This window comes from Pelecanus crispus, chromosome 8 (genome assembly GCF_030463565.1).
Source record: "Pelecanus crispus isolate bPelCri1 chromosome 8, bPelCri1.pri, whole genome shotgun sequence".
Lineage (NCBI taxonomy): Eukaryota > Metazoa > Chordata > Aves > Pelecaniformes > Pelecanidae > Pelecanus > Pelecanus crispus.
The window spans coordinates 41,276,654-41,292,621 of NC_134650.1; the positions used below are offsets into that span (position 1 = coordinate 41,276,654).

The following is a 15,968-nucleotide window of genomic DNA, read 5'->3' on the forward strand; positions in this document are numbered from 1 at the left end:
CAAAACAATAAAAACATTAGCATGATGCAAAACTTGCTTTTCCAGCAGCAAGTCTAAAAGAGAAGCACCATATATCTTTGTAGTGCACTATTTACTTCTTGTGGTCACAGGTGTGACGCTGCATTCTCCCAACAACAGCCGTTTGAATGTCTGTCTGTGAAAGTGGCAGTAAACAGCCTCCTTACCCTGGGACGATAGCATCATAAACAAATATGAAAGGAAATGCTTCTGATAGCGGGATCTGTCCTGCTGCCATGCTGTAACCTTCCTCCTCGAGCTCCCAATCTCTTCTGCTTTGCATTCTGGTAAATTAGCCAGCAAAGGCTTCCTTGCCTTAATTTCTTCCTCATAACATAAGACAGTGCAAAATGACACTCAAAGAAAGAAGAACTGCCCCTCGAGTCTCAGTGTTCAAGTGATCCATAGTACCCTGTACTTTAGTGAGGTCAGCAAATAAAGAAAAAAAAAGAACGAACCATTCCTTTTTCAACATATATCCCACAATTACTGTACCTCAGGCATTCCCTTAGAACAAATGTCTCTTCCATCAGTGGTTTCTGTGGCACCATGTCTTGCCTCAAAGCAAAGTTAATTCCAAGATAAATTGAAGACGACAATCCTTTCACTGAAGGGTTCAGATAACACGCTGCTATCAATTCTTCTTCGTGCATGATTTACAACATTGCTTGCCATAAAATTTGTGGTTACAGACACCATGCTGGGGTACCAGATGACACCAAGTGAAGAAATCCACACAAGAAGGATCATCTGAAGGAGAGGAATCCAAGCAATATGGTAAGACCGGGTTCTAGCAAGTCTACAAGTCAGGCAACACTTATATGCATTTGGTAATATTAAAAACATGATGGGTGACTTAATTCAAAGAAGAGGAACCATGAACTTTCATCTCAAAAATACTAGGTTCTTTTTTAATTTGTTAAGAGATGAAATTTGTTCAGAGATGAAATTTATTCATTTGATAGAGATAGCGCTAATATAATAGGAGGGTCAGAGGCTAAAGGAATTGAAAAATTTAGAGCACACTTTGAAGTTCAGGAAAACAGGAGGACGTTCTACTGTAGAGGATTAAAAAAGTCATCTGTGTTTTCACCTCTGATTACAAATGTTGTTCTAAAGCCAGGTGTTTGTACAGCTGAGCCTGCTCCATGCTTGATGCCGATTGCTTGTTGCCATCAACATCACCTGGAGTTTACCTGCACCTCACAGTAGCGTCAGCTTTGAGTGTATCTGCATGTACACACAGAATGCACGGAAATCTGAATGCATGGACCCTACTCTGTGCACGAAGTGCTCTGCTCTGTGTTTGCGTTCCAGCACTTTCTAGAGGGACTTATTTCCCTCTGTTTGACTATGCAGGGAGCCTGAGAAGTCTCTCTTAAACACTTTAGTTAGGGGGCATGAATCAGGCTTTTTGGACTTCAACTGTGCCATGTTGGTGAAATCTTAATTAATTGCAATGGGAAAAGAGACAGGCTGACAATGCTTAGTACTGAAAAGCCCAGCTTTTAATTACAAATACAAATAAACTGTATTTTTCAATTAAGATTTTATTTCACTTGAATTTATGTGCAGATCATTTATACACACAGCCTAGTTGCTTTAAAAACATTTCATAGCCGCTCCTTTCTACAGTTTGTAGTGGATGCTTTATGTTTCTTTAAAAGAGCAGAGTGATGATTCATATGGATGATTTATAAACAAATTCACCATGTCTGAGAGAGCAGTAAGACATTTAAATGAGGTTTAGCAAAATTTATAGCTAAACTGAAATCTCCTGTGAGCATGGGAAAAGATTCCATTCGACTCTCAGAACTACTGTTTACATGGTCAATAAAAGGAATTTACAAGGAGACAGTGAAGAAAAATCTAGCCACCGTTGTCTGCGTTCTCCGATCAGCTAAGCTGAGTCACGGAAGATAAACGCTCCCTCACATAGCACAGACAACTTCTTCATATTCTGTGGGCCGGGAGCCATCTCCATCTCTCTACAGGGACATTCTTTTGATTAGTCACCACTTCGCTTTTTTTGATTCCCTTTGATATGACGGCAAAGGTGATTTTGTATACCTTTATCACCCTCAAATGTATTTGAATGAATAAGAAAATAATTTAATAATAATTATCTTTTTAAAAGATGCCATTTTATTCCTCAGTTTTTAAAAACATAAGCCTGTCTGTAAATGCTAATGTTATGTAAAGAAAATACTGTCCTTGAACAAAGAGTTGTCCAGGAACTAGGAAGCTCAGTACCAAACTGAGCCTTCCCACTCCGCAGCACTGCCCTCCCATTCTTAACTGGGTGTCAGCAGGATGAACGTGGGACTCCAGGACCAGCTTTCACGTTACTTCACCTACTGTCCACCAGACAGAATTTGCCGCTGGGAGGACACAAAGCAGACAACAGATGAAAAACATCCATGGCACAAAGTGAGGAAAGCTGTTCTGAGTAAGTCAGGAAGAAGCTTTCCTGCCATGGGAGGGTAAATTTTCAAAAATTACAAATTACCATTTTAAAAAAAATTTATAAGCACTGAGGAGGCCATGTTAATAAATCTTTATACCCCTTCTGAAGATCGGAGTGCAATGCTAACATTACAGAGGTACGGCCGAAAACTTTACTCTTGGGACCTAATCCAAAGACCACTGGAATGAACACAAAGACTCTCACAAACTTCAATGGATGTGGATCAGGATGTCAGTTCCTTATTTCTGTTTACTCAAGTATTCATATGTTGTTTAAATTTTCATTCATTTTAAGCGGTTGGATTTACTACGAGTTATGGTGACCGTAACTGCATCTAACAGAGGGATGGGAATGACCCAGTTTGTCTAGGAAAGTGTGTAAACTCTCCCTGAAACATTAATTTCTTGACTGTGATCACTGAGCTGGAGCTGCATGGCTGACAAGAGAGACTGATTTCCTTCAATGTGATTCCAGCACAGCTGGTTCCCTCTCTCTTTGCTGGTTTGGACAGAAAGTTAGAGAGCAGTGAAGAGATAATTGATCTCTAGAGCCTGACGACCTAGTTATAATAAAGGGGAAAGGGCTCCTGCAGATGTTGAGGAGACAGAGAAACAGGCCAAGTGCAAAATTAATAACAGACATTACTCCAGACATGAAATACAGCAGAGGAAGGTAGGGGTGAAAGAAAAGTGCTTGCTGTATCGTGGCAGAGAAGGACAGAGAAGTACAGCACAACATTTTAGGAAGGTTAATTAGCATTTGAAGTGTTAAGAACATTTACTTATAAAACCAGCAGAACTACTTACTTAGCCCTTTTCGGACCATTTCATCTATATATCCTTGTGTGGGTTCAGGCCCCCTGATCTATCAGTTTGGCGCTGTGCATGTCCTGAGCTGATGCAGTAGAACGGTCCGTTAAGATATCACTGGGTTTACAGGGTTTCTGTGCGCAGAACGCCAGGAATCGGTACGGGCGGGAAGGGTGGTTGGCTAATGTCAATTTGCAAGATGCAGGGGCAGAGCTTGACCTTTGTTCCCAACTCTTCTACCGCATTTCTCTTGCAATCTGGCCTAAGTTTTATAGAGGTTACTTTCACCTCCCAGTTTTAAAATGGGAACAAGACAGTTAATGTATGGTATTTTGAAAGTTAACATTTAAAGTGCTTTAGCATACCTAGGTAACTAGCGTTATATGGGACAAACCTGGACCTCCATGAGCTTTTTCCCTGCAGTTACGAGTCCCAAACTGTAACCAGCTTGTAAGCAAGTAGCTGGGATGGGACTAATGTACCTCTCTCTTCCCTGTAGTCATTCTGAGAGAATTCCCCTTCCATCGTTCAGAGTGACACAAACCCTCTTGCTCCTCCTGCTCCTCTAGAATTGCAAAACACACTGAAGAGGTGGAGCGGGATACAGTAGTTACACAAGTAGGGACAGAGCTTGACTTCATGTTCCCTGACTGCACACGATACACTGATCAGAAGCAGTAAGAAAAGAAAGTACATTGTAGACAAAGCATTTTTGGGCTCCCAGGATATGGGTGCAACCTAAAGCTTGGGCAGACTTCAAAAGACTAAAAATAAATGGCAAGTTCTTATTGCTTCATTCAAAAGTTGCTATTTTTTATCATAAAACAGTACCAGCATAGGAACGCTTCTGTTTTATTCAACAAGGTAGTATAAAGATGCAGCTCAGAACCAAATGGCATAACTTTTTGACACACATTTGTTTTTAAAATCTTTTTGACATACATTTGTTTTTAAAATCTCCTGTCTCACTTATACTCTCAAGTCTGCTTTAAGCGGGTTCACTTTGAGAAGAGAGATGCTGTAGTATCAGAGAGTAAATGTAAAGCTGGAAAGTCTGAGAAAAATTCATTTATGAAAGAACACGCCAAATACTAATCTTCAGTGGGTGTAACTGGAAAAGGTGATTTTTGCTGGATATAAACTTCTAAGCAACCACCCCTGCTGCAGCGTGTAGAGCTGAGTTTTACCTCTTTTCACAGGGACGGGGCAGAAATTAGTATTGCAAGCTCTCAGGACAGCTGGTTTCTGATGGGGCAAGCACCCTGAAGCTGGTCTTCCGTGGCGCAGGCACTGTACGCTCCGGGTTTGCACTCCCCCTCCACATGTTACTGTACACTGCAGAGAGGAAAGAAAGTACAAGCCGTCTTTCATTACAGAGACTCTCTGGGAGCCCATGAAAGCCAAAGGAGTGACTTCCAAGGGCTTTGGATGAGACTTTCAAAGAGAGAGAGGTCAGGATCGGATGTCTTGCTGTTCAGCAACCCCCATCAGGACCAGCTTTTCAAAGATGTGTGCATCTGTTCTCCCTTCCAAAAGTTTGGTTATTTAAGGACTCAGCTGAAAATCCGGTTCCTTACTTAGGCATCGAGACAGAAACTGAACATTTTAGAGAACCTGTTCCTGATTGTCTGCACTGATTTCTTTTGAACTCTGAGCCTCTGGGCCCAATCCTCCTGTCTGAACAGAGGTAAAACTCCCATTGGAACCATAATTATGGCAGTATCTGGGGAAAAGCACTATGCGTTTGCAGGAAGATCTATGAAGTATTTTTAAATGAATAAGCCTTTTACTTGTATGTGTTTCATGAAAAGTTGTCTTTAAGATAAATGTGATCATTTTCATCTGATTACAATTGTCAGGCATACATTGTTTCATGTAAATGTTATTAAATGAGTGTGTGTCTCATTGATATGTGACTCATAAAGTAGATAAGTTCCAGAAATACAGAAGCTTGTTTGCAAGAATGTAGAAACAAATACAGACTGATCCCATAATTAATCATAGTATTTAGGGAATTCCAGGCAATCTGTGCAGATGCTCAAATGCATTGTGCTTATAGATATGTAATAGTTCAACCACAGTGCAGTTCGAAGAAGACTGAGAAGAAAGCACTGGAAAATGAGCGTGGAATGTAGTGCCTCTCGAGTATGAATAACATTTTTAGGTGACAGTTTCAGGACAAGGAAGTGAGCTGCAGCAAAGTCCATGATGGGCATGGACCAGCTGCATCATGTTTCAGTGGCTGAGTGGTGCGACCTTCTTTAGGGAATGGCTACGTGCAGGAGACACCTGGGGACTGTTAGTACTGGAGATACCTCCTCCACGCAATCGGACGTTTGGCTACAGCACAATGTGAGACTGGAGCTAGCTTTAATCTAGGTAGCTTGGACTTACATTGCCCTAAAGTCACACTGGTGCGGTCTTCAGCGTTTTACGCCCGCCAGGTGTTTGTGTCACTCCAGCTAGCGTCCACTCCATGGCATATGATACCATGGCTTTTCTAGGTTTGGTGCTGTCTTAGCCCAGCACTGCAACCTCACCTTCTAACTGCGGTGGATACACCGGCCAAGAGTCAGCAGTCACATTGCAGTTGTTTTATTCTTTAACGCTGTGTAGCAAAAAGCAGTAGGGGATGCTACTTGAGGTACTGCATAGGGAAACTTGCTCCTTTTGTAAATGCCGTAAAAGCCAAGACATGAAATAGTGCTGCAGAAAGAGTGCTAGCTGGGACAGGGAGAGAGAGAGGTGAGAAAGTTTCCCATTCCTACCTGCTGCCAGGGTGAGGAATACCAGCCAGACACCATGTTATACGACGTTTGTGATGGACAGGCTCCATTGTTACAAGCTTCTTCCAGGTCAGTGTTTGGTTTCTTGATGTTTCTACATCTCCTCTGAGGAAAGGTGATCAATTTCCCGTGGATGCTTTTCTCACCGCATTTTAGTTCTCGCTTTTGTACACCTGGGCCACAGGAGGCTGAGCACTGCAAAGGCAAAGTACACCTTTTAAATCTACAGAAACACAGTCAGATAAAGGAGAATGTCCTATGTGCAAGAGACCCCAAATTATGCAAAACTACAAAAGCATTATATAACTAAAACCACAAAGACCATGTTCCGCAATGCGTAAACTGAAGTATGAACCCACATCAGTGAAAGTCCTGAAAAACAAAGACAGCAGGGTACATCTAACTACATCTGGATGTTTTTATAGTGGCTATACAGTGCCTACAGCACCTGATTTTCAAATGACAGCTCAGCTTTCTCTCCCCTACATGGTCCGTGCATGTCCCTGAGTCAACGTTTCCAAGAGCAGCGAAGGAAGACAGTGAGCCATGTAAGTGCACCACTTTACCTCACTCCAGGAAGAAATCACCCACTGGAGTCGGTCATTTTTGGGGCAGCGTCCTAGCACGCAGGTCTGCTGGGATTCAGGTTTATGGTCTCTGCTGCACATACTTTCAGGCAAGATTTTAACCTTGGGAGAACCAGTACTTTTGCAGTAGACATCCCGTTTCTTAACACCTCTCCCACAAGTCTTGGAGCACTGTGATGGAAAGAAATATTCATTTGAACTAGAGGAAATGAAAATTGGCATTATTTGTATTGTACAGCAGAGCATGGAAACCATGGTTAATGTGCTGCGTTGCTGCCATTATAAGTAAACTTGAAATTCTATTGGTAAATAAGTAACAGTAACATCTGTATGTCACTTCTAAAACATTGTTCTAAGTGCTTTCTTAATGTAAACTACGGCCTCTTACAGCCCCCATGTAGGACAGATAAGTAATATCTCTCTTCCGTAGATGAGGAAAGTTGGAATTGTGAGCAAAATGCTTTTGTCCCTGGATAGCACAGTTGAAAGCTGGTCCTAACCTCCCATCTCAAAATCTCCCACAGCAAGATGTTCTCAGCTATTTGTTATTTTGTCCTCACCTTGGCCTAGAGGGATGAGATAGAGGCAGAGAAAACTACCCAGGGAATCTATACATAACTCCTTCACCAAATTAATCTCACTACAAGACAGAATCTGATACAGACAATGGTTAAAAGTTTGACCAAAGATATTTTAATAGCCAAGATTACAACTGAAGCTTAGGACAAGTCACCAGTGAGTAAACAGGCATTGCTGAACCGTGGTTGAGTTGAAAAGACGTTCTATAGTTTTCATTGCCTCAGCATACAACAAAATGCACAGACAAGCCATGATGAAATGAAGAAATAAACAGCCGTGAAATAATGCTGCCAGCTTTCTAACTTGTTGCATCCTCTTCTAATTGTTCTTCTTTTTACTAATAATTAAGGGGCACATTCCAAGGCAGAATCCTGCACTATCGCTATCTGGATTACATCACAAATGTTAAAAAGATTTTGTGAAAGCAGACTTGTACTGAGGATGCAACAGAAATACATGCATGCTGAATATCTGTGGTTTTAATCTTTCCCCCAAACAAACACAAAACTGCTTTCATTTAACATTATTCTGATTTGTGTAGAGAGGCTGCATATTTTGCATTTTTTTTCCTTTTAACTCCTTTGAGCCTGTGTTATAACAGCTTTCAGCTGAATCTTAAAATCTTTACTAACTTGTTCAATAGGCCCGTTCACTACATTTCCACAGGACTTGCAAACTTAATTTTCATAGGTTTATTTGAAAATCCTAACTTGAAATGTACACCTCCTAAAGAGGAGGAAAATCGATTTTTTTATTGTTTTATTATTTTAGAGGAAGGAAAGTTTGAAAGCGTGAATGTGTTTGTTCTTCCTTTTTAAGTATCTAATCATCCTACCTGCTTTTTATAATCTCCTGCCACACTAAGGTTTCCTTCACGTACACTGGAAGAAAAAGTTTCTTTTTGAGTGTTACTACTCTGTTCCAATGGACTATTGAGTAGTTGCTCATCTGTCATAGTACACTACAGGGCACTCCTCTAGAGCCTGCTTCTCAGCTGGGAATGCTTAGGTCAAGGTGTTCTTGAACACTTAAAAAAGTAACGGTACCAAGAAGTGTACACAGAAGTAATGGATTTTTCAGTAAATTTAAATAATTTAAATCCACCTTGAATCTCACTAAATGAAGATGGAAAAATAAAAATAATGTAGCTCCTTTTGATATAAGCGTACTCCTGTCAGCTCTCTCTTAAACCCCAGCTTTCCCAGTATTTCATTTATCCCTACATTAACGGCTCACACCAGCAGCAACAGTTGTGAAAGAGCGAGCAGCGGTGAGTTTTGCGTAACCGTGTGTGCATTTTTTAACTCAGGCTGGTTTAATGGCAGGCAGTTCGCAGGTTTGTGAAGCAGGGTGTGCACGCACAGGAACCTGCCCAGGGGCCTTGTGCCCCTCATGGCAGTTAACTGCAGCAGTACTCTACTTGCAGTAGAACAGTTACTCTAGCAAAGGCGAAAGCACAGAAGTGATTAGTGAACGTGTAAATCACAAATTTATCAACCCACAATTCACATATGTGTGTGCATTAATATGCAACTCTAACCCCAAATATTTCTTCATTCCTTGACTGCCTGTCATCTCTGAGAAAAGTTAATATTGCTGTGGGAAGTAATCTCAGAGGGGGGTTAATGGCTTTGAAGAATTCATAGAGCCTTAAGTTACAAAACCAGAAAAAATTATCCGTTTGCATGTACCAAAAAGGATACCACGTGTCCACTTCTGGCAAGCCCTTCTTTCTGAGCACTTAGGAAGGCAGTGAAAATATATACATAGTTTACATATTATATTCATGAATAGAGACACTTGCAAAATACTGATCTTCACAAAGTTTGCACTATTCTTCTTTCTGAGCAGAGTTTTTGGCAATATTTTCATTATGCCAGCAGACAAAACCATAAGTGTTTCTCTGAATTACCTGAGACCATAGGCCAGGGCTCCATTCAGGTGGGCAGTCCTGGCTGTTGCACATCTGCACCTGTGTCGGGGTGCTGACAGGACACAGGGAATGGGCCACGACCTCCTCTCTTTGGAAAGCCCTTTTCTGGACACACTGAATGAGACGATTTTGTTGCCCTCCTCCACAAGATTTGCTGCATGCGCTCCATTCGCCTGTTGACCAGCTTATAGGAGAAAATGTATGTTAGAAACACAGGAGTCCAATTAGCTTTATAAAATCAATACATATGAGCCACCTATCAAATGTGAATTATTCAGGGATTCTTAGCTTAGCCTACTCTCCTGATGTACTGATACCTGCTCAAGCAATCAAAAAGCCTTAGCTACATAATACATCTTCAAAGCATGGAACATTTTGCTAGGGATGAAACATAAGTCACACAACGAGAAAAACTAGTATTACATATTTACAGTTCTCATCTACCAGAACCAACTTGCCTACGAATCCAGTCTGGAATCTGGAATTCCACAGGGTCTGAGAGAGATGATGCCATTAGGGCTGGTGGAGTACCTAGAAGATCTAAGGGTCTGGCTAACAAATCACCATTCCTTTTTAACCACATCTATGCTTTTAATTGAAAAAAACCTCTCTAATACAGGAAAAGAAAAATCTGTTCTAAAGAAATGGTACGATGATCACTTTTTTCACTTTAGCTGCTGAAGAGATCTCCAAATAGACTAACAGACCCGAGGCCAAAAGAAGAAGCCAGATAGATGGAGAGAGTTCTGTAAATCAGTAAGATGCGATTATTGGAAAGTTCTGCCCTTTGTTGTCACATTTTTCCCTTTTCACATCTCTCTCAGAAGACAGGGGGGAGGAAGAAGAATCACCTAAGCTGATACAAGGGAAAAGCTGGCACGGCAGGGAAAGAATGGGGCCAATTTAGCTGAGGGTGTACCTCCCAATGCATTTGTGTGTAGATGCACAGGGCAACAAATGTTGGCGTGGTGCTGTCCAGTGGTATTTATGTCAAACCTTACTGGCCTCTATTCACAAAAAAGAACTTGCTTGCTAAAATCAGCAGTCCTGTCATTAGTGTCTGGAGGATTTAAATGTCCTCAGACTAATACATTTGGCAGACAGATGATGTAGAATCTAAATAAACCAGAGAAAATTTAACCAGCAAAAGCTGTTGGGCAAATCTATAATGCAGTCACAGGCACGCTCCAGTTACGCATCATGTCCCTGAAACTATACAAAGTCTGAAATATTATTGCCAATTGCTTAGGATAAGTTCAGTTTCGAAATGTCAATAGCTGCTCAGTATTTCTGTTATTGAAGCACTGAGTGGGTCCCCAGCCTTTGTGGAACACTTTGCAAACATACAACAACAATACCACAAGTGTCTCTGTCCTTGAAGGCTTATGTTAAGACCATAAATAACAACTAGGTAGGAAAACAGAGGTGAAGAAACAAGGGAAATTATGAATGACTAAATGATTACTCAAGTTGAGAACTCTTATTCAAAGGCCCAGCACTGAATGTAAACTAAAGGTTTTAAAACAGCAGCTTTACAAATTTTTAGTCATTTACGCCACAGAAAAGGTTCTCGTCTCAAATCCGACTGCTCGGCCTATGTTACTTCCACTTTTTCTCACAGCATCAGCCCTGTGACCACTGGAATACTGCTTACATACAGTTTTAATGACAAGAAAGCTTTTTTTCCTTTTCTTACTGTGTGAAAGATGAACAGCATCCCATTTGCCTGTCTGCTCACATCTGCCTGAAAACAAAGCTAATTTTAATTTGTAAAAAATATATAAAAAGCCTATTTTGGAAAAATTCGTTTGGGAATAGAAGAAATCCCAATGCTCAGTCTAGTAACTTCAGTAACTGCCAAAAGTAGTGGGAAATGTAAAAAGCACTAATTTAAGGACAAAGAAATATTAATGTGAAAAGTCAGTAGTTACGTAATTCCAGAACACATCAGAAATTTCCTTTTTGTCTGATTTATAAACATTTGGACTATTGCAATACAAACTTCTGGAAAAAGGTACCGGTTTAATCCATTTTACAACTTTTAATTAGTTTGCCTTGATGTTTCTGACAACAGTGATTGGTAGAGCAACCAAAAGCGTTCATTTTAAGAGTTTATTCATTGTAACTGCCCAGAAAGTTCCCCTCTTCACAGAGGAGAGGGCAATAAACTTACTTTAATGTCCTCTAGTAAACTGCCATTTTCCAAGATTATCTGGGCTGTGATCCAAGAGTATCTTTCATTAGCTCAAATAACTAAATAATTATGACCAGATTTGGCAGCTCTGAAATCCAACAACAACAGTGTGCAGTACCGATGCCTTTCTGTGTTCTTACTGTTGGGACAGTAGTTTGTTCCTGCTCAGACTAATAAGTCTTTGTTCTTATGCAGTACTTATTCCTCACGGACCTTTATAAGTCCGGAGCCTCTTTTATGTCACAAAACTGACATGCTTGTATCTCATCTGTTATTCACCTCCTTCCCCTCCCTATTATGTCTACCGTATTTGGTTTTGCTTTATTTGCTGGCTATTAAGCATTCTTTGTTTCCGCCATGGTATTTATTAATACTACATTTTTTGATGTTGGCAGTCTCGGATTTATGGGAAATATTACATGCTGTGACTTTCTGGGCAGATTGCTCAGCAGAGATATTCTGGCATAGTTTCACTCAGCTGAATGGCAATCTGTTAATTTAAGACATGGTCCTACATGTAGATCCTCCAAACATTAATACATCCAAAGGATTTTAAAAGTAATTAATTAGTGAGTTGAATTCTTTTTCCCTAGAGGTGGCTTGGGGCTTTTACGGTTTTTAATTTTGTACTCTTTTTAGGGTTCAAGTCATTCATTGTGCTTTAAAGCAGTAAATCTAAGAATATCAGAGCAATTTCAGCATGAAAACATCGCACTGCATGTCAAAATGGATATTCAGCATTTTCAGTGATAGGTATGTCAGTGGGTGTTCAAAATACATCAGGATCTCTGGTTAACAGAAATGGAAATTTTGTGTGTGCGCAATAGAAATTAATACAATTTTGGTGAAGCTTTGCAGCATAACAATGCCATGTCAAAACGAAGGTAAGCATAAGCAGCTTAAAAAGACTCCTGGGAACATCATAGACAATACACTTCTGTGTACATGATACTGAGTTCACTGGATAAAAATAGTTCTGGCAGAAGATAAGTAGTATATGAAAAGATTGCGTTTGGCTACAATGATTACTTAAAATTGGTATTGAGAAAATCATGTGGCTAAACGCAATCTGAAGAAACTGCTGAAGCAGAAACACGGGGCTCTCATGTCACATGTTACCATTATTTAAACCTTATCTCTATCGTTTTGTGGTCATAGTGTGTAATTTGCCATTTGGATTTTGCGTACTCTGTTGTAATCTTTAAATTTTGCAGGAAATGCCAAACTATTACTGGACTATTTTTTAGTATGTTCAACATATTGCAAACTGTGGATTTTTAAGTAAAAACAAAGCCACTGCAGAATATACAGATCTTTTGCTTTGCCCCATCATCCTCTTCTGGACTGGGGGAAATGAGAAATGCTTCCTATTAAACTTCATGAAACGTCTTATTTTATGAAGTATGGGAGTGGGCTTAGCCAATTGCTTTTACCGCCCATTGCTTTTATCACCGCAGAGTAAAACCAGCAGATGACACCAGGTCTAGAGCTTTCCTCCATTTCCTCTGCCTTCTGCTGCCTGTGTGCTTCAGTGAATCTTCAGCTGTCTTTATTTCCCACTGAAATATTCTTCCATTTTTTCAACATAATTGCTTTAGAAAATCTCCTGTTCTGGAAGTCAAAATGTCTTGTCCAACGTAGTACAGCTTTTCGGATCTTTAGTATAAAATTAAAATAATGCTAAGGTTGCAAAGTCAGGGATCCAAAAGTGAAAAAAAAAACAGGCGAAGAAAGATGGCCAGTGTGTCCTTAAATCTACCCATTTATATTCTAAGCCACATAGTACTGTGTTTAATTATATGAGCACACAACATTTTTTTTTCCAAAGCACCCCTATTACAGCTACTATAAATCAGTGTAACTCCCTTGTTTTTAAAGGAGCTCTATTGATTTAGACCAGCTGGTTTCTAAATGCTTATCTATATGTCAATGTCTTCCTTTGCATCGCACCTTTCTTATGTCTTTTAGAAAATAAGATTGTTCACATAGGCAGTGTCTTCATATTTATTTTTGTGGGCACCAGGAGCATTGCTGATGATTTATTTGGTTTAGATAGTCGTCGTCTTGGTATCATAATACTCTGTGGGACATTTTGTCCAAAAATCACTAATTACGCTTCACAAGATTCTTTTAACCTAATCTAATATGTGGAATCTGAGTCATGGGGCCAAGCTTCCACATGGGGAGTAGCACTTTACTCAGGAAATGGTCTTATTGATTCAAGGTGAGTAAAGGTGGCAGAACAGGCCTCTAAGTAACTTAGATTTACTCAGTGTCACATAGCTAACCCCAGCATGGTGACAGAGCTACAAGCAATCCTCAGGAGGTCTTGCTTAGCAACATTAGAAATACCGCTTCTATTATCATTGGGCAGAAGCCTACACAACTAACATTTTTAAACAATTACTGGTTTACGTTACAGAATAAAAGCGGGTTCATCTAGCAGGCTATACAATTCTGCGTGCCTATCAGAAAAGACTTCTTTCGTGGCAAACTCAGGCATAAGGCACAGCAAAAAGGTACAAAAATAAAGAGAACTTACTATGCTGGACAGGGATTAGTATTGCATAGTTTTGTTTCTGCTAAAGGCTTCGTCCTTGGGCCACAAAAGGAGGAATTAACTCGTGTACGATGATCTTCTAAACAAATTGCTTTTGCTGTAATGTGTCCTGTGGAAGTATTAGAAAAAAATACAGTAAAATAAACGTTTACCCAAAATATAAGAGGAAGAATTTTAACTAAACAAGTCCAAGCTTATCCTTGGTACAATTCCACTGACTTGAACTAAATAAAATAGGTTTTAATCTGGCAACGTGATTTAACATTAATTTCCTTCTCTGTAACACAGGTACTATTGAAGTCAGATGAAACATTTTAGCTATAAACAGCGTATTTGCTGAATCTTCCCCCAGCAAAAATTAGTAATTCTTCAAATCCTAATTCCCTGCAGAAACTAGAAGTGCCTGCTTAGAGCTCTCCTCGTGCGCTTGCAAACTGCAACAAAACATTTTGCAACTTTTTACTGTATGTCTTTACAGACTTCAGAATCCTGCAGGTTCCTGTACCTAAACTCTATCTAGTGTCAACATCAGGACACATTACAGAGAAGACTACAAATGCCTTAAGAGATGAAGTGATTTTATAGATTTATTTTTTAATCGAGATGTATCATTCACCTCACACATGGTTCATTGGGCACAGCAAGTCAAATTTGGAAACATGGTTCTTTCCATCATCTTTATATCCATGCTGCAACCTTCATTTGTTTTAAAGGGAAGCAAATACATAAAAATACAGTCGTCATATTTTATGTCTGCAGTGCTCCTGGTGGGTCTTTCTTCCATAAACGTTCTACTGAGATGCTGTGAAGTCTGACAACACACTAGCAAGATATGCCTGAATTTCCCCTGGACTTTTTTGCCAATACAGGAGCATAACATGGCATTTCCTTGGTCACCTGGTCCTATTCTTTAGTATTGAAGACAACTGCATCATTTAGTCTTATTAATATGACCCAGTTCCAATTTAAAGGCCACTAAAGTTTTAATTCTCAACTCTTTTTTGCAGCACTTCCCATATGCCAGTTTTGTGCTTTCATTACATCTCAGAATTACTTTCACTGAGAGAACATCCAGGATTTAGAAAAACAAATAGATGGTCTGTGCAAAGCAAATACCTAGAGGAATATGGTAATAAGAAATGCTTAGCTTATATAGAATTTCAGACTTCGACCTGGCAGAACTCAAATATTTGTAATTAAATAGTGAGAAGATCAGGGGCAGCTGTCAGTAAAGGTCTTGATAATATTTTAGTCTTCAATTACTCTCTACAGATAAGATAAATTTTACTCATTATTTGGTATCTTTCTATGTTCCCAAATTACAACATCAGAAAGCACATATTTAATTCCCACATTACTTCAACAGCAGATATCATATGCATATGGATTGATCTAAAGAAAAAAGACTGACATGAATTGAGACTGACATGATTTTTTTTTTTTTTACTGTGAAGGAAGTATGAAGGTATTTCATCTATGTTATAAGTTGTCAGATAAAAAAATAAGGACCAGGTGTTCAGTGTAACCCCTTGTATGAATTGATACACATTTGCAAAATTGAAGGCAGTTGAAAAGTTTGAGGTGCTTTGAAAAAATGAAAAAGAAGAGGACTGGCAATTGGAAAGTTACCTACCACCACCACAAGTAGCTGAGCACTCTGACTGCACCGTCACCCAGGAGTAGCTATGTTTTTTGACAGATGTCTTGTTTTCATTGTTGGTTTTGGAAAATGTATATTCCCAAGCAATCCCAGGATTTTTGCCTTGTAACAGGATCTATAGAGGGGTATTTGGGGTTTGTTTAAAAAAAATAAAAGGGAAGGGGGTAAAAAAACAGAAAAGGATTCTGTCATTCTGAAGGAAGATGAACTAAACTTGATACACACATAATATATTTATACACACCATGTTTGTGAAAGAATTTTCAGGAGACCTAATTTTTCGATAAACCCATCAAAGTAATTCCTAAACAGCAAAGCATTTGCTTGGACTAACACCTGCAGGGCATGTAACAGAAGAGTGCGGAAATGCGCGGT

The 15,968-nt window shown here is 39.6% G+C and overlaps 1 protein-coding gene across 1 annotated transcript in view; it reads right to left on the reverse strand.

Moving 5' to 3' along the window:
* Nucleotides 1–652: 652 nt before the first annotated feature.
* The window catches only part of ADAMTS18 (ADAM metallopeptidase with thrombospondin type 1 motif 18), a 79,512-nt gene continuing 64,196 nt past the window's right edge, over nucleotides 653–15,968 (reverse strand). Inside the window, exons 17-23 of the mRNA XM_075715219.1 lie at nucleotides 15,567–15,708; nucleotides 13,916–14,042; nucleotides 9,159–9,363; nucleotides 6,647–6,838; nucleotides 6,063–6,275; nucleotides 4,482–4,629; nucleotides 653–768 (exon numbers count right to left, since the gene is read on the reverse strand). Coding sequence (XP_075571334.1) covers nucleotides 653–768; nucleotides 4,482–4,629; nucleotides 6,063–6,275; nucleotides 6,647–6,838; nucleotides 9,159–9,363; nucleotides 13,916–14,042; nucleotides 15,567–15,708 — 1,143 coding nt within the window. The remainder of the gene's footprint in view (nucleotides 769–4,481; nucleotides 4,630–6,062; nucleotides 6,276–6,646; nucleotides 6,839–9,158; nucleotides 9,364–13,915; nucleotides 14,043–15,566; nucleotides 15,709–15,968) is intronic.